The sequence below is a fragment of the Diceros bicornis genome, chromosome 12 (assembly GCF_020826845.1).
Source record: "Diceros bicornis minor isolate mBicDic1 chromosome 12, mDicBic1.mat.cur, whole genome shotgun sequence".
Lineage (NCBI taxonomy): Eukaryota > Metazoa > Chordata > Mammalia > Perissodactyla > Rhinocerotidae > Diceros > Diceros bicornis.
This window is the reverse complement of record NC_080751.1, coordinates 50,030,876-50,055,028: the sequence shown is the minus strand read 5'-3', so window position 1 is coordinate 50,055,028 and position 24,153 is coordinate 50,030,876. Positions and strand designations below refer to the sequence as shown.

General features: G+C 35.8%; 1 protein-coding gene across 18 annotated transcripts in view; it reads left to right on the top strand.

Annotated features, from left to right (window-relative positions):
- The window catches only part of LTBP1 (latent transforming growth factor beta binding protein 1), a 381,680-nt gene that overhangs the window by 301,302 nt on the left and 56,225 nt on the right, over positions 1-24,153 (top strand). For 17 of the 18 annotated variants that reach the window (XM_058551453.1, XM_058551456.1, XM_058551458.1 and 14 more), the window contains 2 exons: positions 1,969-2,091; positions 7,321-7,446. In XM_058551453.1, the coding sequence (XP_058407436.1) occupies positions 1,969-2,091; positions 7,321-7,446 (249 nt within the window). The remainder of the gene's footprint in view (positions 1-1,968; positions 2,092-7,320; positions 7,447-24,153) is intronic. The other variant, XM_058551457.1, reaches the window with a different exon arrangement.

The window sequence follows — 24,153 nt, the reverse complement described above, 5'->3', positions numbered from 1 at the left end:
ATTGGTCCAATTTATTTATTTAGTACATGTTTTATGGCAAAGATTCATAAATAGTAGGCTAGAATTTATCCCTGTTTGGCACAATCACTATTCAAAATCATGAAATTAGCAGAGAGTTGAGGCTTAAGAACTATTTTCACAGAATTTATATTTAAGAGCCTGTTCTCAATTAACCTTGGTTCCACTTTAAGAAATCTTGATATACCAAGGGTCAGTTAACTGGTGAATAAAACATTGGTGGGCGTACTTAGATTTCAGAGGAAACACTTATTCCTCCATTCTGTTATTTTAATTGTGCATTGTGGTTCCTTTACTGTCTTTTTCACAGCAATTATAACTCCCAAGGCATTAGGTTAATAGGAATGGAGATCTTAAGGTCAGATTGGAAAAAAAGAGTCAAAGGAAAACATCACCAGGCTTTATGTTTGTCACTACAGAATGACATCCTTACAAAGATGTCTCATCTTTTCCTTAAAAATGATTGCATTTGCAATGACTTAAGAATCTAACAGTGGATTCTAACGGATATAAATTGATATAGAAATGCCTATACCTTGATTGTGATGGTGGTCACAAAGACAGATCAACTCACTGAACTGGTCTTTTAAAATTAGCTGCATTTATTGTATGTAAATTATACTTCAATGAAGTTAGAAAAACAAAAGAAAAAGCAATAACCTGCTTTAGTTGTGACAAAGTCATATCAGGTATGTTTTACATTTTAGGGTCAGTATTCAGAAACATTTTAAATCTGGGTGAACATCATAACTTGTTTTTGTTTTGCTGTAAAGAAATTATAAGGTGCTTTCTTATTTCTCTTTTATTTGTCCTATGAATGGTTCAGAAGCCAGTTAATTGGTTGATTGGATTCTATGAGGAAAACTTAATTTGGTGTCCCCATATTTTGAACCAAACAGCTAAGAGAATAAGAGAGATTACAACAGTCTGCATATTCGCTTGTTCCTGGAGCTTCTCATATATTTTAGCAGCAATTGTAATTATTTGCAAAAAAATGCCATAATATGCCAAATTCTGAGAAAACAAGGTTTTATTTCTTAGCTTTTTTTCAATGCTAATAATTTAAACCGTGCACAGACAACAGAAGAAGGACTCATGGAGTGCGTTAGAAATAATGAGCTCTGACTAGGAGTAAATGTGGTAATAAACAGCCCTCGTGAGTGATCTGCCTGGCATTCATGCAGTGAGAGGGTCATTAATTGTCTCAAATGCTCACAGTCAAAACTCATTATTGGTTACGTAAACCATTTTTAGTTGCACATATGCTATAAATATGTACATTAAAAAATTCAGGCAACATCAAACCTGTTTGTGATAGCTGTGGCTTCAAGGAGGCTTTTGATCTTGACAATTCCCTTCCCTGCCAAAAGCCCCTGTTCTTGCCCCTCTACTTTCCACCCTGCTGTCAAGACTCCAGGTAAATTCCTTCTGTTACATGAAGCCACCTTTGACCTTAGTGATATGTCTTCTCTAAATTCATGTGACACCTGAAGTTGATATTATTCTTTTGACAAATAAATTTTTTGAGAATTCTTATGTTAAATTGTTTTGGGACTGATAAAGCAATTAAATATTTTATATATTTATTTTTATTAATGGAATTCATTTTTTTGAACAATCATTGTTCTGTGGGGGCAGGGACTATGTCAAATTATTGTTTGTTACAGAATTTTGACTTTTCCTCTTCCAATTAATTTCGTTTGATGTTAAAACTTCAGTTTATATGTTATTCAAAGCTAACACCCTTTCAAAATGTTTCATTGTTTAAAAATTCTGCAAGTTACAAAGCTGTCATCCGTTTAAAATTACGTGTTTTGAGATGTAAAATAATGTTCATTTATATGATTTTTGTGTGTAAAGATAAGGAAAATGTTTAATTTTCTTAAGTTATTAAGAATAAATTAAGAAATAGTTTATTTCGTCTTTTAAATTTTTAAAATTGACTTGTAGATATCAACGAATGCTTGGAGGACAATAGTGTTTGCCAGGGAGGCGACTGCATTAATACTGAAGGGTCCTATGATTGTACTTGTCCAGATGGATTCCAGCTAAATGACAACAAAGGATGTCAAGGTACTTGTCTCTCGTTTTTTTGTCATAATTTACATAGTTGCTGAGTTCTTTGATGCTCTCTGATGATAGTCTGTGGTTTTACCACTTTATATATCAATGAGCTATGCCAATTCATAGTATTAGAATATCTTTCTTGGGTCTGCAGCAAGTATAGGAAGTTCTCGCTTTACCCTGCACCGTGTTAACTGAAACTCATGCGTTTTAGAACTCTGTCCTAGCTTTGCATGCTTCTCTGGTACTTTGCTGTTCCTTTCATGGGCCAGCCTTGTTACTTGACTCTAAATTCTAGCTTTTTTATATCCTTTATGGGGATATTTCATTTTGTCCCACAGCTGATATTTATCTGTCCTTTTCCTGATCCCTGTTGTATCCAGTATCCAGCTTTTTCTCTTCCTAGAAAACCTCATTAATAATTTGGTCAAAATTATAGAGGACAGCATTTTATATTTTTCCAAGTGCTAATCACATTTACTCTCTTAAACAGCAGTACAGTGGACACAAGGTACTAATAAGAACACAGTACCAATCACAACCCCAGCTTTAATGGAACACCTACTGTGTGCCGACTACTGTGGGTGCTTCATTTAATTTGTGGAGAATTTAAGAGGTAGCTTTTCTTATACCCATTTTGTGCGTGAGGAACGAGGCTCAGAGAAGTTAATTAGCATGCTCCTCCCTACTAAGCAGTACAGCTGAAATTTGAACCTGTGATCTTTTCCCACTACTCTTCCCTACATTACCAAACCAATTATCGTTGTATTTATAGCCAAAAGAAAGAAGACAGTGAGGTTCATTGTTTTTTTTCCCAGTGTAACACATTGAGTTATTGTGGATGTTGGGACTGAAAAATCAGATTGTCCAGGTCCTTTGTGTCAACATTTTTACCTACACCTGGCTGCCCCACAAGTTTGCCTATATTTATTAGTCTTAATAAATCCATGACTATTTGTACCATTGAAAACTCACATTTATATTTACCTTTACATTTATTAATTTCTGATGTTGGGTAAATTATTTTTCCTTATTGTTCCTCTGCCATTATGGAACTCTGTAGTGTATCCCAAAGTGCATATAAATAAAGGATTGTTGGAGTTATTCTTTACACTGCTCCTGGACATGTATGACTATTTTATTTTGGATTGTCATAAATTATATTTCCTCTCACATGTCCCAAATTACAGTATTCTTGAAAGGGAAGATGGTGTCTACTCTCTAAGATGTGGTACTGGGATAATATTATATCCTATCCATATCATTATCCACACCCAGATTTGTGTCACTGAGACATGAAAGACTTGGGCCTTTGCCTCAAGATCTTTTAAAATTAATTCCCTTACTGATCTTAAGATTTAAATATACTGTGGTGTACCTCATTTGATATCATATATTTAATGCCTTTGTAATACAATAAGGTGAATTCCAATGCAGAAATTAAATGTGCTTGGATTTAATGCAGTGGAAAAGGAACATTTGAATTATAAATTTGTGAGAATATTTGCATTTTGGGATTTTTACATCTTAATAAAATGAATCTTGATTTATATAAAATCATGATGCCAAGAGATGCCCAGAGAAATCCACCTGAATCCTGTTTTTATTACAGACATTTGGGCTTAAAGCACTTTTTTCTTTTCTAATTCCTCTCTTGTCACAATTTTTTGACTGAATAGAGGCAAAAACCAAGTCTTGTATAAATGCACCATGATTTCATATGGCAAATTTTATAAACTTCTCGAGTTAAGTCACAAGAAACTAATTTAGTCATGCGATTCATTAATTGGCACTGCTATCTTCTTTCAGTTCATTAAATTTGTGTTTGTGATTTGATATCAACTCAAATATATGACTGCTCCAAACATGTGATGTATATTGACTAAAATCATTATTAAATTGACTTCTGTCCCATTGGCGATTCCTGTTTTCCAGAATAAATTAATAAGTCTGCTTGAAAACTTAAATCCAAACAAATGAAAAATATTCCTGAAGCAGGTTTTAGTACTGTTTAAAGAATATTATCTATGAATCTGCTCTATCATGCACCTCCTCCAATTAGAGGCTGTGTATAATAGCATGGACACTCAACTTATTTATTTCTTTTTTTTAATTTTATTTATTTATTTTTTTCCCCCAAAGCCCCAGTAGATAGTTGTATGTCATAGCTGCACATCCCTCCAGTTGCTATATGTGGGACGCGGCCTCAGCATGGCCAGAGAAGCGGCATGTTGGTACGCGCCCGGCATCCGAACCCGGGCCGCCAGCAGTGGAGCCCGCGCACTCAACCGCTAAGCCACGGGCCCGGCCCTCAACTTATTTTGAATCATTTCTTTTTGCTATGTCACTGGAGGCCTTGTGATCCTTCATTCTGCCTGAATTAGTAGCCTACTTCTGTCTAATCCCATGATCATGTCAGCATTCTGTACATAGGTGTAGATTTCGTTGTTTGTTTTAATACTGAAAATGTAATTGATGACAATGCTCATAACCATGGGACATATTTGAATAACAATGTGATCAGCATAAACTTTAAACCTTACCTAATAATCTGAAGATAGTTCCATAGTCAGTAAGGCATTTTCAGTTGGAAGTGTAAGAGTCTCTTCCCCCAGAAAAATTAACAATGATATACAGATAGCATGGAAATTCCATGTTAATAGTATCTTTAGGAATGTGGCAGCCTACATTTGAGATTCAGAACACACTTCAGTTTCACATTTTGACTTAACACATGCCAAATTGTGAATTTCTGTGGAATCTCGGACCCATGAAAGAAACCCAACTTAAATATAGCCTGGCTTTAAGCTGAGTTACTAGCAGCATAGTTTAGAAATGCCTCAATAAGTACAGCCCAAATTGAATGCATATGTTTCTCTAGTTCCAGATATTCATGTTGTTCTTGCTTAGTGGTTTCCTGGAAAAAAATCTGAGAATTCGTCTTCAGTTTCTGTCATCAAACTTTTTAGACAATTATTTGTTAATCAATGACTTCTCTTGAAGCAAGAACTTTATGCACTTTATTCCCTGTGTGAGGTTGCAAAGCTGGCAACTTTTAAAGGGCTACATTGAGGCATAGGATAAAATAAGAAGGAGGTCTTGGTTAACCTCCTGGGCTCCACAAGTTGGATATGGACCTTGGTCTTGATCTCCTGGCCAGTGGAACTTCATGGCATCTTGTTGTCCAGGTAGAGGTAACTCTAGGCAGCAGGTTGGAAAGAAAGAATGGAACTAAAGGCTAAGAGAAGGTCAGAGTTCAAAAAAGATGACCAATCTAAAGTGTTATCAGCTGGTTGGAAACAAACAGAAGATATCAGAGATTTTATAAAAGAAATAAAGAATTTCACAGAGTAAAATCATATTGATAAATAGTCAAGGAGAAAATGATTCATTGCCTTTCCTTGAAATATTTTAAAATTAGTAACAATAACAAGAATAGGAGGATTGTTAAGAAAAGATGAGTAGTTCCTGCTTGGTTTCTTATTTTGATTCAGCAATAAGTCTGAATTATACCCGGATGGAAGGGTAAAGAGCTCAGGATTAATACAGAGAGATGGATACATCAATGATATTGCCAGAATTCCTGTTGTACAATGAGATCAACAATCAAAAAGAAGATCCCCAGGAGATCTTGGATGCAGGGAAAGGGATGACTTTATGGAGGAGAAGAGGTACAGGGTTGATGATGAAGCATGTTCTCGCGGTCACTAGGAAGGGCTCATGCTCTGTGCCTTTTTCATGCTCCCATTAAGATTTGCAGTTATTCATGTTGGTTCCTGCTTCCCTTATTGTGAGCTTCAGAATGGCAGGGGCCCCATCCTATTCAACCTTTTCATAGGAAGCATTCAGTAAATGTTTTTAATTGAATTAAAGATGGACTTCTAAGAGGATGAATCGAGGACCTCTTTAGTAAGAGATAAAGGAGGGCCTAAGAGACTTGAGGAAGATAGGAAAATGACCTTAGTAGGGCTACTGCCTGAATGGTGCCAAGGACCTGTGATAGTTTTTATGATCCTGATTAACTAAGAGAACCTTAACCAATCACTGTTCAGTTAGTAGAGAATGAACAAAACTGTGAAATTTGGTGGTGGCCAAACATTTCTAACACACTATTAATATGCTGTGCTAGGAGTTGGGGACTCACTAAAATCTACATTTGTCCTCAGGGAGCGTCAGTGTAATGAGGGACACAGGTGAGTAAAACAACAATTAAAACGCAGTGCAAATAGGCAGTTGCATGGGTCAGTACCAATGTGAATAGGAGAACCATTCTCCAGGATTCCTTATGTTGTGTCAACTTGGGCATTGTTATCCAACATAATTAGGATACGTTTCACTTACACCAAACACGTTGCACATTATCAGTGTTTAGGAGTACATCGTGACCCTGGCCATGGGGAGCATAATCACTCTTCATTGCGGACAAGCAGAATGTTAAGATGGTCAACACAAGTTTAACTACAGCATGATTTGTTCATGAGTCTTAATAATAGTAGCTACCGCTTTTTGACCCTTAGTTGTACATCAGGAACCTGTGCTAAGCTCTTGACCCTCATTCACTAATTTCATCATCACGAAGCTGTGCAAATAATAAGAGCTTCCCTGGCTTAAAAGGCCTTCTTTTTCTTGTATTTTATTTCTTTTATCCGTTTTCAAAGAAATATAGATTGGAGTCTATTTTGTTTATATATTCAGCAGACATTTGTGAAGTGCCATTTGTGAACCAAATACTCTAAATAAGATATGTTCAGCCTTGCCCTTAAGAAGTTTGCATCCTGGGGATAAATAGGCATGGACGTGACGAGAGGCGTGGACGTGATGAGATGCTACGGGCTACAACAGAGTTGTGTGCATAGTGGTGGGAGAGGACAGTGGAGAACACAGCATTCTCACTGATGAAGAATATAGTTCACAGAGGAGTTGTTTATGCTATTCGAGTCTCAAATATACCTCAAGCCTCTGATATGTCTGAGAAAAGGCTACCTTTGGGTCGAACCTATGAAATTGCTTTCTTTGTCGAAAATGGTTGCACATTGGCTATTTCATATGATTCAACCTAGTTTCTTTGTCATGACGATTCAGCCTGTCATGTGGTCTGGCGTATGTACAAATGGTGTAGTTGTGCCACAAAATAAACGTCTGACCATTTTGTAATAGATTTTGCTCGCTATATGTCTGATATCATGTGAAAACAGAACAGATTTTTTTTCAAGCATTTGGAACGCCTTTTAATTCCAGATATTAATGAGTGTGAACAGCCGGGACTCTGTGGTCCTCATGGAGAGTGTCTCAACACAGACGGTTCTTTTCACTGTGTCTGTGAGCAGGGTTTCTCAATCTCTGCAGATGGCCGTACATGTGAAGGTAAGATAAACCATAAGAAATCATATAGTTATTACATTTATAAGCAGAGAAGAGATTGCTTTCTATTTAAACAGGCAAAGTCTCTAAGACACTAAGAGATACTCATAATTTAAGGCCTCAAAGCATGTATGCATCAAGGTGACTCCTACCTGAAATCACATTCCAGGGGTTCTTGGGATTTGCAAATAGGATAACCTAAGGTTATGATGGTGAAAATACTCAGAGGATTCCACTGCTGGTGCTGAATTAATGAATCGAAATGTGCAGGATGTAATGATTTTAAATGTACTTGGGAGACCTAAAGGAGAGCTGTGGCGACCTCTGGTGTAACTCGAGGTTCTGCCAGTTTTGGTCCTGCTTCGTATAGATCATCTTATCATTTGGTTTATAAAAATATCTTGCTTGATTTTTCTCTGTACCATTGTCAGCAGAGGTTTTCCAGAGTTATTCTTCTAATGTTCTTAGCTCTAAGCCAGTGTATTTTCTTACCTATCAGTATTTAGTATCTCCTAAAAGCTACTTAAGTTGTAAGACATTAAGATAACACTGTTGGCTTCCCATTTGCAACCTCTGTATGTTTGCAAGGATACAGCATTGGTTATATTCATAAGATTTATGTTCTTGATGACTTATTATAGTTTGATAAATTGAGGAATAATTCATCAGAACCTTTTTAAAAGTAAACTGAAAAGATGCCCCAAATTATAATTTCAATCTGTCTCTTTAAGAATCTAGGTTATCAAAACCCAGCTATGTCTTAAAGAAGTAAATTGTGGAGGTTCTGTTCTGGGCCTCTGATAGTACCCAAATTCTTTGCTGTAAAAAATAGTGCAAGAGGAAGTGTCTGCTCTCCTGGCTCGTACCACAATGGAATCAAGCCGAGGAGCAGCGACCAGGTTCATCTGAAACTAATTATTATATTGGGAGGAATAAACCAATCTTATAAAAAGAAGGAGATTGTTGAAATTGCTCTCCTGCTGAGCAGACAAAACATTGATGCCAAATTTGGCTTAAAGTGAAAGAGAGATAGTGCCGGGTGGAGTTTGAGCAAGCAGATTTTGAGGGGTGTGGAAGTGATCAAAATTTGGGAAATAGAGAAAAACATTGTAAAAACGTGGCCATGAAAAATGTACAAGGACTCCGTGTTTCAGTGTTGTACATTAATTTTATATTTAGAGCTCTTAAGAAAGACATTGCATGAATGCATTCATTCTTCTGGACAGATCCCTGCATTCCCTGGCAGAGGGATAGGATACTGACCCATCTGAGTCACTGATAAAACCGATTTGCCAAATGCACGTTTCCCTGCATTGCAGAAAGGTACAGGTTTGCTGCTTCAGTTAGCTCTAAAGCATGGACGGTAAAGGCTTGCCTCACTGAAAAATGCTCCAAGTTGTAATTGCTGATGGTTGTGCTGTGTAAAAACTATGTTCAGAAAAAATGTAAGTCATCTCAAGTGCTCACTAGTCAAAGCTATTGTTCCAGAAGAATATACCAATATAAATATATTCATGTTTATTTTGTCTTTTATACTTAGTAATTTTTCTTTAATTCTGTATCTTTTTAAATACTGATTTAAGCAACTGGAGAGTTACTTGCAGTTAGTTGCAGTTCTAATTTTGTTAGGCATTTACTTGGCAAGGACTTGAATTTAAAAACGTGTTTGTAGAAAACGTCTAGTGCTTTGTAAATTAGTATGCTATAGTATACTTTCTTTGACACTTGGTCCCTTATTTTTACTTCAGAAACTGGACAATTTTACAAGTAATAAAATAGGTAATTTATAATATTGTGTTGATATATGGCAGTATAACTAGAAATCACTGTAATGATCAGGCATGTTATTCCCTTTCTAGAATAAGCTTTGCAAGGCTTTCGTTTTTTATGAGCCTAACCCAATATATTAAACTGGTCCAAATTTTCTTTTGTTGGACTTAGTTTCAAACTTGTGTCAGTTGCAGTATGTCCTGATTCTACCCCTGGCTATGGTATAGGATGAAGCCAGCCCATGTGATCAGGATTTAGCTATGGAGCTGATGTGCGTAGACCTTGAATTAACATTGAGAAGTGACTAGCACTCTTACTTCATGCCCTTCCACCGACTTACTTCTGAACTTCTGGTTAAAGCAGCCGAAACCATGTGGACACTGGGGCTGCCATACCCTGCTGTAAGCAGGCTAAATGGATCCTGCCCAGCTGAGAGAAGGAAGGCTCTTCCCTGATTTCCCATGGCATGGAGAGTTGTCAGCGTCTGATCACTGTTATTGAAACACAATGAAGAGGCATACTCTGTCAACATGAGCCGTCTCCTGCAAGTAGCACAGCAGATTCTATAGAAATAAAAACAGCACAACTGGCTCCTTCCTTTCCCTTCTGTATGTGGTACTCTGGGAGCACGTGCCTGGGAGGGGAAGGAGAAACACCTTGCTTCTCCCACATGAGATAAAGAATACCAGCGTGATGAAGTTCCAGTGGAGTGGGAAGTAAGTGGTGGGTGAGCAGCTATTTATTCATTCACTCAACAAGTAGTTACAGAGCACCTGCTTTGTGCCAGGCACTGTTACTGTTCTGAGGGCAAAACACCCAGTTCTTGTCTACGTGGAGCCAGGAGAGGAATCAGGGATGAATAAGTAAATAGTATATATAGAAAACTATGTTTTTGTATTTAAATAATATAACATCATTATACTTTATAGATATAAATAAGTGCAGGGTGCGACATGCCATATGTAATATAATGCACAGGTGGTTTTTCTCAAGTCCCATACGTGGATGTCAGAAAAGTGCGGGGGAACAAGACCCTTTGATTGGCTTCCTCCTCTATACTTTCCTTTCTTCTCATAACCACAGTTCATCTCTGGTTGTGAGAAGCTTTTATCTTGTGTAGAAAAGCAAAGGAAACTTTTTGCGTCTTTCACTCAGCTCACTGTTTTATATCCCAGTTTATCTTATCCATTTGTTTTAAAATAAAATTCTTCTGCTCTTTTTTTCCATTTTTTTATTGTGGAATTTTAGTTCATAGGAAAAATATTTATCATTCCATTTATAAGCTGATTCAGGGTTTGGTTTCTTCATCAGCAGAATGTGTGTGAGTGGGAGAAGAATAGGGAAACTTGTGACAGTCGGATTCCTAAGTGTCACCACGTCTGTCCCCAGACCCCCATGGAGAAGTGCCTCCTGGTCTCTGACTTTGCATCACTCCATTCACCTTCCTCTCTGCATGCTGCTCTCGGCCAGGAGCCCCTGTGCTCTCCCAGTTAGGCATCCAGGTTGAGTGAGAGCTTGTATGACAACAAGTGGAGTTGGGGACATCAGACATCTTTAGACCTCACTGTGCTTTCCAGCGTGTACACACAGTAGAATCTTGACTCTTGTCCAGTAGGGACCCCAAAGGAGCCCAGCAACACAGAGGGAGCATCAGTGGCTTACAGAATCTGGTTAGTCATGGCTAATTAGGCCTCCAAACCATGACCAAAATCACTCCCTAAAGCCTTGTCTTTTAGAAAGCATCCTCATTCTTTCATTCATTTGACAGATATTTATTAACTGTATACTGTGTACCAGCCACTGTTCTAGGTACTGGGGCTATGTCAGCAAACAAAAAAAGATCTCCACTTTTATTGAGGCAACAAACTAACAAACTATATATATGCTAGAAAGTGATAAACCCTATGGGGAAAAAAAAAATAGAGCAGAGTAAGGAAGGTCTGAGGTCTAGAACAAGGAACGGGAAGCTGGTACGATGCTAACTAGGGTGGTCAGAATTGGCCATTCTGCCTCTGTAATGTGGGTTTATGAAAGAAATATTAAAGTTTTGTGTGTAACAAATGAAGCCATATTAAGTGCCTTTTTCAAACTAGTTGTCCACTGGCTAAGTGATAATAGCTTGTCAATAAATAGACAAGAGGGCATGAGATTGTCTGCTGAGGGCCCTTTTCACATTGCCAGCGTGAATTCTGTTATCCAGACGGGAATGAAAAATCAGAGTACAATACCAAGAGCAAACCCTAATGTAAGCTGTGGACTTTGGTTGATAACAGTGTGGCTATGTACATTCATCGATTGGAACAAATATACCACTCTGATTCGGGGATGTTGATAGTGGGGGAGGCTGGGGAAGGGGAGGGGAGTTAGGGAATATGGGAACTTGCCGTGCAATTTTACTGTGAACCTAAAACCGCTGTTAAAAATAATGTTTTTTTAAAAATCAGACATTTCTGAAATTACCTATTTTTCATCAGAAAGGAAAAATCAAAACCTTTAATTTTAATTCTGTATTCTACTCCTATATTTTCCTCCCCTGAAAGTTGTTGTTTATTTCTCACATTTCAAAATAGTACCTCACATGGAGTATGTTATCAGAAGCTTCTGCTCCCAGTTTCAAAACAATTCTTGTATTGATTCAAAACTTGAGAACTATAGTATTGGAAGGGGACTTTTTGTAACATCTAGCCTGAACTCTGAATCCCACAGTATTCAAAGAATCAATCTACAGAGACTCTGATCCCATAACCTTTTTAGATATCTACTATAAACCACTTCTTGCTAACTCATTCGTTTGAAAGGGAAAATACAACAAATGCAAGTGGTAAGGATGGGTAGCTTCTGGAAATTTACTGAGAACAGTGATATCAGAAAGACTAAAAGAAGTTGGATTCAAACTCTTAGGCCAATTTTGTGTTCATTGAGAACCAGAAAATACAGTAAAGGCAACTTTTGCCAAATCAAAGAAATAAAATTGAATTGTGAGCAAGTGTGGTTTTGTTTTCAGACTTTTAGGTACATTTTCTACGAACAGCATAGAAAGAAAGTATAAAACCGTTGTTGACAATGCTCCAAGGCAATTGGTGGTTTTGTGGCATGGAGATAGAACTTTATATCTATCACCAAAGAGAAAATATTTTTGAAAATGATTTAGCCAAGTAGGACATTGAAGTATCTGACACAATGATATATTACATCTGGCTGCTTGGCCCAAAGATATTTAGGGTTTTTTCCCAGTAGTTTTAGGATCAGAAACTGAAAAATCTAGTGAGAGAATACAATCTGAGTGTTTTCTTACTTTTCTAAAGAAAGGGAATTTAGGTTAACAATAGAATTCTTACTCTCCCACTTTTGAAAAGAAAAAGGATCAGAGAACATTCCAGGTAAGGAAGGGAAGTGGCTTCTTCCTGCTATAAAGGCTACTGTTCTTTCCCACTCACTCCTCCTGTGAATGTACTTCTGCAGAAGTGAATGAAAATGGATGTTTAAATCATTAGGGAGAGAGCTGAGGAAATTTTGCTGGAATAAGCTACCTTTGGACCTGGAATACATATTTTCCATGCACTGCTTGATTATCTTCTATATATCAACATTTTTATAAAGAAATTCATAATAGTAGCAAAAAAATTCGAGAGTTCTTCCTAAGCCTTTTATCACTGCTGACCTAAAACCCCAGAGCTATGGAAAATCATCTGTTCATAGAAGGAGGAGTAAACACTTTCCTTGCAGCCAAAAAATAGACATGAAACTGCCGGAAAGTGAGGTCTGTGAACAGGCAAGCTGCCTCTCACACCTTCCACTGCCACCCAGCTCACGTCTGGGGCACCAGGCTTCCTGCATCTATTTTGGTGAGTCTCTTGACACCACCAATGACTGAGTTCTTGGTAGGTCATGGAAGGTTGTTATGAGTAGTATTTTTATCCTTTAGACCTAAATTGTAATGCTTAATATATTGATTCCAGAATCAGTTACTTGTTAGGCATCTAACTAATAGAATATTATGTGGTTGTCTTGGACTCCCAGTGTGAGTGGACTAGAGATACTTCATATATCTGATTTCGTGATTTTATTGAAACAAATAGCAATGATAATAATAGCCAGCATTCACTGAGTTCTTGTTATGAGCCAGACAGTATGTTAAGTGCTTCGTACCCACTTTCTCATTTAATCTTCACAACAAACCTATAGGTAGGTTAAGTATTAATGGTATGCTTTTAGCTGCAATGAACACTTAAAATAAGGAAATTTATTGTACTAATAATAAGTGCAAAGATTGTCACCGCTCATCTCCTATAGGTCTTTATTCAATGAAACCTTTTCTGACCACCCTTTCTCACGTTCACTCACCCCTAACACTTCTTGTTCCCCCTCATTGCTTTTTTTTTTTAACTACCTTATTGTACTTCTTTGTCTTGTTGGTTCTTTATTATCAGACCCCACTGCTAGACTCTAAGGCTGATGAGACAGGGATCTTGATCTGTTTTGTTCACAGCTGCACGCCATTCAGAATAGTTAGGGCACAATAAATATTGGGTGAATGAATGAGAGGATGAAGAGATGGTCTGTAATCATCCTGGACTATCAGGAAAACAGACGTAAGATTACTCCAAATTGTGTGTATTGTGCACTTTTGTGAAGCCGTCTCTATTTTTTGAAGACTTAATTCTCTGAAGCACACCCTGCATAATTGTTGGGTATAGCAGTGGTTAAGAAGTTAGACTGTGGAGTCCAAGTACGTGGGCTTGAACTTACTCCAACACTTCTAATCTACGTGAACTTGGGTAAATTCATAAAGCGCACGTGCCTCAGTGCCCCATGTGCATAATGAAGATAATAATAGTACCTACAGAGGTTTGTTGTGAGAATTAAATATGTTGATGTGTGTTGGCAAGTATCAACTTAGAGTGGAGCCTGGCCCATAGAACATGCTTCATGAATGTGAATTATTGTTGGTATTTTAGCACTTCTTACAGTGGCACCCTAGTTATTGCCATTTGTTTCCTTAATATGTGGGCACTTAAAGGAGGGAGCATTTAACATCTATTTTTATATGATCAGTGCTTACAAAATAAACAACACATGATCAGATTATGTAAGTATTTGTGAATTAAATTGTCTAGTAGTTCTAAATCCAGGTCTGGATATAAATGGATTACTATATTCTATCTACCTTTAAACCCCAAATTTATTTAAAGTCATGTAGACTATAGTACAGTAGCTCATTTATACATAATTTGCTTTAATTCCCCACCCTTTGTTTTCCTTCAGGGTTCCGTATGACTGACATGCCCCATTTACCCCACAAGTATTTCAAGTTTTAAATTTTTCGTATATCTGTTGCCAGTAAACTGATGGCTAATGCTGATGCTTGTTTGCATTAAAGCATTGGAGTTGTTATTTCTAGAGGTACACTGTCTGTTTTCTGTGGTTTCATAACTGATCTTTCTTGGCCTCCTATTTGAATATAGAAAGAGAAAAATTAGAATAGTGAAAAAAATGGGAATTTTTTGGCTGATCATATGTTGCCCCTGGGGCCTAAGTGTCAAAAAGATCAATCTGGGGTTTGATATGTTTGGCCTGTACTTAGGGCTTTCTCCCGGTCCTTACTGGCAGCACCTCTTAGTGTAAAGAAGACTATATGAAAAGAGAAAATGTACAGCATGGCTCTAAAGTTAGAATAAGATGTTTATTTTTTAGAAAATCTCAGGTATAAAAATGTAAAACTATTAAATTAATGCAAAGATAATCCAAATGGATATAAATAAATATAAGACAAAATAGTAGTGCTTTTTAAAAACTTATACAGTGTAAAAACACAAAATGTGTATTTCACATGTATTATCTTTTGCAAGTAACTGTGGTAGGAGAAATATGCAACTGAAGTTCAGGATATTTTCAATAAGTATCTTATGGAAAAAGTTCTTTTGAACTTTTTCTGAATGGCATGGAATTTGTTCATATCAGAATTTATTCAAATACTCCGCTTTCTGTGATAGTCCATTATATAATGGGGATTATTAGGATTATTCTTGACCTTCAGGAATAGAAAAGTTTTTTTAAAGCTTTCTTCTTATTTCTTTCCTTTAAATTTTTAGAAATGTTTTTTTTTCTGTAGCATATTGAAATTCTTCTTGTTCACTTCTCCAGTTTTTAGATAATATTATGTCAGTCCATAGTGGAAAGAAATAAGAAGAAAGTGGCATTTTAAGTTCAGAAATAGACTTTGATTCTCTTTTTCTCGAAAGAAGCATAGATGACTTGTGTTTACAGGTTTTGCTTTTGTGAAAAGAAAGTGTTTTGTGTCTCTTTAAAAGTATACTTCTTTTCAACTTAATTCAGAATTTTTCCTTTAAATGTCACAGATGTTCAGTTTTGGATTTTAACCTATAATATTGAGGTTTTATTGTAATTAAACAAACATCTGGCACAGACAGTGGCTTCCCCACACAGCTCCTCTTAGCTCCACCCCACGTCCCTGTTCTCTGAGTGGGAAGATATGAGCCTAGTGCAAACTGCAGGCTTTCATAGCTGTTGAATGACACAATGCCCTTTCCAGCTACAGAGCCTTTGTGAGCTCCCTCAATAAGGAAAACTGAGACAGAGCACTTGCCCCATTTTCTTGGTCTTTTACTGCATGAGCTTGTTAATAACAGTTTGAAATGTAAAAGCGGAAATATTCTTCTTGGATTTTTTTTTTAAGTTGCTAATCTAAAATGATTTCGTTTGTGAGGATTTTCATCCTTGACCTTATTTTGGATGATAAAGAGAGAGTCTTCTTCTGTACATTTATCCCACTTTCTTGTCTTCAAAAGCCTAATGGAAATGAGAACTAGGGACATAATTTAAAGACTTGAAAAATTCTTAGTAAACACCATTCTTTTGGGTGTTCAAAAAAAATTACAAAATTTAAAAACTCACTAATTTTATATTTTACCTTCATGTAAAAGAACATTTACTAGCTATGATTATTTTTAAACTTATGAAAGGGCACGTGGAGTGGGGAAAGAGAGGGGAGGGGGACCCCACTCTCAGAGGGCCAGGTGAACTCTGGGCAGGGAGTGGAGCCGAATTGATCCAGATCTAGTATCTCGTCATCAATGCTTAACAATCAGATATGACCTCCACTTGGAACATTAAAAGTGTCTTTCTTCCATTTTCCATTATCTCTTTAAATATTCATAATTCGTAAACCCTATATCCTAGAACATTAGGATTCCAGTCTATCCTAAATACATAACAATGCTGTTATAATTCTAAAAAAAGGATTCAAAGATTCACTCCATAATAATTCTCCATCACCTTCTACAGGACAAAATAGTAGCATATTCTGGACAGAGGATTCAAGCAATTTCCTTGACTTGCAGTGGGTCATATAGAAATGTAGTTAAATTTTTAAGGAAAGATGTATTGCATTGCATATGTTCTCTTATTTTCACCTATATTCCTATTTAAAAAAAAAAAACAGAAACAAAAGTAGCTTGACTTCATTTTGCACTTGGAGAAAATTAAATTTCAGAGTATTTGGATCACTTAGATACAGATAGGGAGTGGTGATCAGGATTACTACTCAGAGTCTTTTAATATTTTAGTCGGATATATATATCTCTGTTACCAATGGGAAAGAGAGAGACAAGATGAGCTTTTGAAATGGTTAAGATTGTCTTTAACCAGGAAATATAGCAGTATGGATTGGCTTTTTTTTTTTAAGTAAATTTTTTAATTGCTTAAAATGCATAAAGAAAAGTACATAAATCATAAGGTTACAGCTTGATAAACTTTTAGAGTGAGCACACTTGGTAATGAGCCCCCTGAACCCTCCCTCAAGCTTCCTCCTGGTTATTACCCCCTCCCTTCCCCAATACCCACACACAGCAATAACCACTATTTTGTCTTCATTACTGTGGCTTGCTTTGGCCTGTTTTTGAACATTGTATCAATGGAGTCATATAGTAGGTACTTGTTTTTGTCTGGCTTCTTTCATTCAACATTATCTTTGAAAGCTGCATCTATGTTATATGTAGCAGTACTTCATTCATCTTCTTTGCTGTATAGTATCTCACTGTATAAATATACAATTATGTATCCATTTACTGTTTATAGACATTTGGGTTACTTCCAGTCTCGGATTGTTGTGAATAAAGCTTTTATGAATATTCTTGAACATGTCTTTTAGCGGGCATAATCATTAATTTCTATTGGATATTACCCAGAAGTGTAATTTCTAGGTCATAGAATATATGTATGTCTCATAGATAACAGCCAGCTTTTCACAGTACCAGTTAACACTGCCACCAGCTAAGTGTGAGCGTTCCAGTTCCACATCCTTGTCAACAATTGGTATTGTCCTTTTAAAGGTTAGCCATGCTGAGTAACGGTATCTTATCATGGTGTCAGTTTGCATTTCCCTTATGAGGACTGATGTTCAACAACTTTTCATACCCTTATCGGCTCTTTGGATATTGTTTCAGTTATATAATTCTGCACAACAAACTTCTTCAAAATGAGGTGCTCAATACAACAAATTTAATGAAGTCCAGTAGTTTTAATTATTTCATTTGATATCAGTACTGGTTGTGTCCATAATCTTTGCAAGCTCTAAAGTCATTATGATACTCTTATATTGTCTTCTAAAAGCTGTATTGTTTTATATTTTACATTTGGAATCTGTAATCACCCTGAAATTGATTTTTGCATATAGTGTGAAATAAAGGTCAAGATTTACTTTTTTTAGGAGAAAAAGTGGACGTCCAATTGGGTCGTCACCATTTATTAAGAAGAGCACTTTTCCCACTGATCTATAATGGTGACTTTGTTATGAACCACATGGTCATATATATATGGGTCTATTTCTTTCTTCTTTGTTCCATCCATGGGTTTATTTATCTATCCTTGCAACAGTGGCATATTGTCTTAATTACAGTAGCTTTATAGTGAATTTGAATATATGGCACTATAAATTTTAAATTCTTCAATTTTGTTCTTAATTGAGATAGTCAGGGTTGTTCTTGGCTCTTTGTATTGCTATATAAATTTTATAATCAGCTTATCAATTTTCACAAAAAACTGCTGAGATTTTGGTTGGAATTGCATTGAATCAATAGATCAATTTGGGGAGATTTGATATTTTACAATATTGAGTCTTCCAATCCACAAATATGACAAATCCCTTTATTTAGGTTTTTTTTCATTTGTCTTGTGTTTTGTTGCAGTTTTTTGTGTAGTCTTACACAACATTTTTAGACTGATTCCTAGATTTTCAATGTTTTTATATTGTTATGAAAGGTATTTAAAATGTTTTTACCTTTATAATTGTTACTACTGTATACAGCTACAGTTTGGTTTTTGTGCCTTGATTTGTGTTCATGACCTTGCTAAATTCACTTATTTCTATTAGTTTATCTGCAGGTTCTTTTGTATTTTTTACATATACAATTATGTTGTCTACAAGTAATGTAGTGCTATTTTTATTTATTTTCTTTCAATAATTATACCCTTTCTTATCTTATTACATTGTCTAGAACCTCCACTACAATGTCAAATAGAAGTGATGGTAGCTAGCTTCCTTGTCTCATTCCTGATCTCAGCAGGGAAAGCATTTAGTATTTCTTTAAGTATGGTGTTTGCCATAGGTTTTTTAAAAGAAAATATGTACTTTTTATCAGATAAGGAAATTGCCTTCTATTTATGGTTTGCTAAGAGTCTTTTTCATGAATGGTTTTGAATTTTAATAGATGCTTTCTCTGCATCTATTGAAATAATTATATTAGTTTCTCCTTTATTCTGTTTAATATGGTGAATTACATGGACTGCTCTTTTGAAACAAGATAAAAGTTTATTTCTCTCTATGTAGCAGTTCAAGGATAAGTTATCTAGGGCTGAGAATGCAGGTCTACAGTACTGGAACCCAGATGACAGCTGTATTGTTCTGCTATCCTTGACATGTGGTTTCTATATCATAGTCCAACTTGGTAGCTTCAGTCCCACCATCACATACACATTCCACCTGTATTAATTTTCTTTTTTTAGTGAAAATACTCTTCCATTCTTATAATAAAACTCACAGTAATGATGTAGTATCCTTCTTATATATCTCTGGAGTCAAATTGCTAACATTTTCTTGAGAATGTTTGCATCCATGTTCATGAGAGAGACTAGCCTTTAATTTTCCTTCCTTTCGATGTCCCAAGAAGTTATAGAGTCATGGTTGTTCTGGTTTCGTAAAATAAGTTTGAAAGTTTCCCCTCTTTCAGTTTTTCTGGAAAAGTATGTATAAGACGCATGTTAGTTCTTCCTCGGATGTCTTGAAGAATTCTGGAGCGAAGTCATTTGGGCCTGGAGTTTTTGTTTTTCTTTTGGGTGTGTATGTGTTTTGACGGTTTTATAATTGCAGTTAAGATTTCCTTAAAAGATAAAATAACATTCCGTTTTTTGTGCTAGTTTTGGTAGCTTTTGTTTTTCAAGGAATTTATCCATTTCAGGTAAAATTTCCAATTCATTGGCACAAAGTTGTTCATATTATCTTCTTATCTCTTCATACTGTCTGTAGAATGTGTAGTGATGCCTTTCATTTTTTATTTTAGTAATTTGTGTTTTCTCTGTTTTGCTCTTACTCACTCTTAGGGGTATTAGTCTTTGCAAAGAAACAACTTCTGTTTTCCTCAGTCTCTGTTTTCTATTATGTTAATTTCTGCTTTTATATTTATTTTTCCTTTCTACATTCTTTGGATTTAATTTGTCTTTATTTCTAACTTCTTGAGATAGGTCTTTAGATCGTTAGATTTTTAACATTCTTCGCTAATATATGTGTTTATGACTATACATTTCTTTCTAAAAATGGCTTTATCTGCATCCAAGTTTTGTTATATTGTATTTTGTTTTTCAGATAAAAATATTTTAAGTTTATTGTCATTTTTTTCTTTGACCAATGAATTATTTGGAGGTGTTTTGCTTGATATCCATATATTTGGGGATTTTTAATTATCTTTTTGTTATTAATTTCTATCTCAATACCACTGTAGTCAGAGAACATACTTCCAATGACTTCAATCCTTGAAATTTGTTGTGACTCAAAATATAGTCAATTAGTAACTATTCCTTTCATACTTAAAAACAATGTATATTCTGCGGTTGGACCTATGTATGTTAATTAGGGCCAGTTTGTAAATTGTGTCATTCAAGTCATCTCTATCCCTGTTTTTTGTCTGCTTATTACATAATTTACTAAGAGGATACTTTATAATATCCCATTGTTATGGAGATTTATCTGCTTCTAATTTTAGTTTGTTGGGTTTTGTTTTGTGTGTGTGTGTGTGTGTATATATATATATATATTTTTTTTTTTGCTGGGGGAAAATTAGCCCTGAGCTAACATCTGTTGCCAGTCTTCCTCTTTTTGCTTGAGGAAGATTGTCCCTGAGCTAACAGCTGTGCCAGTCTTCCTCTATTTTGTATGTGGGTCACCACCACAGCATGGCTGACAAGTGATGTAGGTCCCCCTGCAGGATCCGAACCCGTGAACCCGGGCTGATGAAGCGGAGTGCGCTGAACTTCACCACTATGCCACAGGGCCAGCCCCTATATATTTTTCTGACAGTGGAATTAAATATAGAATTTTGTATCTTCCTGGTGGGTTGACCCTTTTATCCCTTTAAAATATCACAATTTGTCTCTACCAATGCATCTTGCCTTTAAATCTACTTTGTCTTTTATTAGTATAGCTACCTATGCTTTCTTTCAGTTAGACTTTGCATGGTTTGTCTTTTCCCACCTTTCCATGTACTTATATTGAAAGGTCTTTCTCTTATAAGCAGGATATATTGGTTTTTTTCTAATCAGGATTGACACTCTTTATCTTTTAGTTGGAGAATTTAGTTCATATACATTTAACATAATTACTGGTATTTGGGAGGTTCGATTCTATACCTTACTCTTTGTTTTCCGTTTGTCTTATCTCTTCTTTGTTCCTTTTCCATTCCTTTTTTCTTTTTTTGCCTTCTTTTGGAGTATTTTTTATTATATCATCCCCCCAGCCCTGCTTTTTATATATATATTTTTTTGAAAGAATGTTTCCCCACTATTTTTAACTGAATGGTGTATGAAAGGAAAATAAAATGCAGCAAAAGTTAAGATAAGTTTGGGATCTGAAACATATTGGCCCCAGATCTGCTTTCACATAACAAAAAGTGAAATTGTATACAATACTTATCTGTGTACAGTAGAAAAGTCACTCTTCAGATAGAAAACATTTGCAACTGGCAATTTACCATTTGTATTTGAGGAAGGGATTAGGTCCAAAGTGTTTTTATTTCTCATTCAACAGAATCTCTGAATTAATGTTCACATTATTGTACTTTTGGGCAGGGTCTTCAGTTTTTGAAACTAAGCAAATATAGCTTTGTGTGCAAAAAAAAAAAAAAACTTGGCTAGATTAAAAAGCGTTGAAAGTTTTTTTTTGTTTTGGGGTTTTGATTTTTTGTTTGCTTCTTTGTTTTTAATTGCAGTTGTTGCGAATTGCTCTGGTTTCCTAACTTAAAATATGTATATGCTATTAATAATAATTATCAGCAACATTTTCTCTTATGTATTTTTTACCCTTTCAAGCAAAACATTTTATTTTAAAATAAAAAAAATTTGTTTTTTTAATTGTCAGTCAGAATAAATATTTAAATGTTGCAAGTTTTTCAGTATATTTTAGAATATTTATGAATATCTATTCTTTCATTTGCACAGTTTTACTTTACTCATTTGTTTATTCCTGGCTAGGGTGCAGTATAAACTTGGGTATATTCTCAAGTAAAATAATTTTTTACTTTCAATATTTTCAAATAGTTGATTGCAAAGATATAATTTTTCTGATTTTGAGAGTAATACGTGTTCATTGTAGAAAATTTAGAAAATGCTGAGAAGTACAAAGAAAAAAATCAGTCACTTATTCACCAACCAGTTAATATTTGGCCTATTTCTTTTTTGTAGTTTTCAGTATTTAAGTGTTATAATAAAATAAGATCATATAGTTTTTATCTTTACTTTTGCTCTTAGCATTATATTATTTGTATTTTTCTGATATTTAAATCCGTTTGGAAATAAAGTTTTGATGACCACATGATTCCATCGCATGATTGTACCATATATTTTTAAATGTATGCTCCTAGTTATGGAGATACAGATTGTTTCCTTTGTTGTTGTTGCTGTTTAATGTTTTATAAATAGACTTGTATATAAACATTTGTTTTCATCAATGATCATCTCCCTAGACTAGATTCTAAGACAGTTAATTACAAGATCAAAGGATATTAGAAACTTTATGGGTCTTAACTACATATGTGACCTCCTTGCTTTCCAGAAATGTTTCTGCCAGTTTCTGCTTCCACCAGCACCCAGTGACACCTCCTAGCTCCTAATACTCTCTGCAAAAAAGAAACTCAAGTTCATATTTTTCTCTATTAATTTGATAAGGAGAAAATAATACCTTATTTTAATTTGCATTTACTATTAGTGAAGTTAACTTATTTTATATTTATCTCCTTTCTTTGGAATATTTTTTGCCTATCTGAAGTCGTTGTTTTTTTCTGATTTGTGTGTATTAAGGATAATAATCATTTATCAATATTTTACAAATATTTCCCCCATTCTTTCGTTTGCCTTTTAATTTTATAGTGCTGAGATTTCTTCCATTGCTCTTATACTTTGCTATTTTCCCTGTTCTGCTCTGATCAATTGTACACTTATCTATGTTTCCTATAGTATTTTATCTTTAACTCTTTTGTATCTCTGGGATATAAAAGTGAATGTTTTCTTGACCATCAGTTCTTTTATCTTCATTCTAGAAGAACTTTTCAAGTTTGCCTTTGAAAATTTCAAGTTAAGTTCCTGTATTATAAATTCTACTTTTACAGGTGTCTCCAGTGCAGCTTTAACTTGGCTGTTGCTTTTGGACGGGTTGGAAAATGGCTGGGTCACCAGTTGTTCTAGTCCAGCCCCATTGCTTTAGCGCTTCTTTTTCCCATGCTGTGGCTGTGGGGGCTTAGCCTTGGGTTTTGGTGATAATGTGATGTGCCATCTTTTTAGGGTCTTTGTAAGTGTTTAGTGAGGGGCAGGAAGAAGCTGTGTGAGTAGACACATTCTTCAACACAAGATTGGGTCAAAACTTCCAAGAGGCTCCAGCTGAGCCTTGAAGAGCTTGGAGGGCAAAGGAAAGTTATCTAGGTAAAAAATATGATCTGGGAGCTGCAGAGGGAGTGTGTCCTGGCAGAATAAATGCCACAAGCAAAGATTTGGAGACATGAAACATTGTATACGTTGAGACACTGTAAGTGAATTAGTTTCAGTTGAACATGTGAGAGGAGGAAAAAGTGATGTATAAAGTATAGCTAAAGAGGTAGGCAAAGGCTGAATTGTAGAAGCCTTGCTTGCTTTTGTACTCAACGAGTGCTATGTTTAATGTTGCCATCGCACACCTATTATGTGCCAGACTTTGATCCAGGCTATGGACATACGGTGATGAGCAAAACAGACATGGCCTCTGCCTTCTAGGAACTGCACATGGGGGGCGGGGGGCAAGCAGTAAATACACAGATAAGCTTTCCAAAAAGCATATGACCACAAACCATTACAGCTGCTGTGAAAGAAAGATTAGAGTAAATGAGATGAAGGAGGAGGGAAAGCGTATTCATTTCACCTGAAGGATCTCTTAACCAATGGCATTTGAGTTTGGTTCTAAAGAGTGAGTTACCCAGCGGAAGAGTGAAGTGGGAGTGGCAGGTGGGCTGGAGCATTCCCAGGTGGAGTTGTAGCAAGGGCAAAGGCTCTGAGACAGGCAAGTACTAGGTGCATTCAGGGAGGTGAAAAAGGGCCATGCCTGGTGCTTAAAGGGAAGGAGGCACAGGGATGGGCTGGAGAGTCGGGGACAGAATATGCAAAGCCTCACAGGAAACCTCAGAGTTT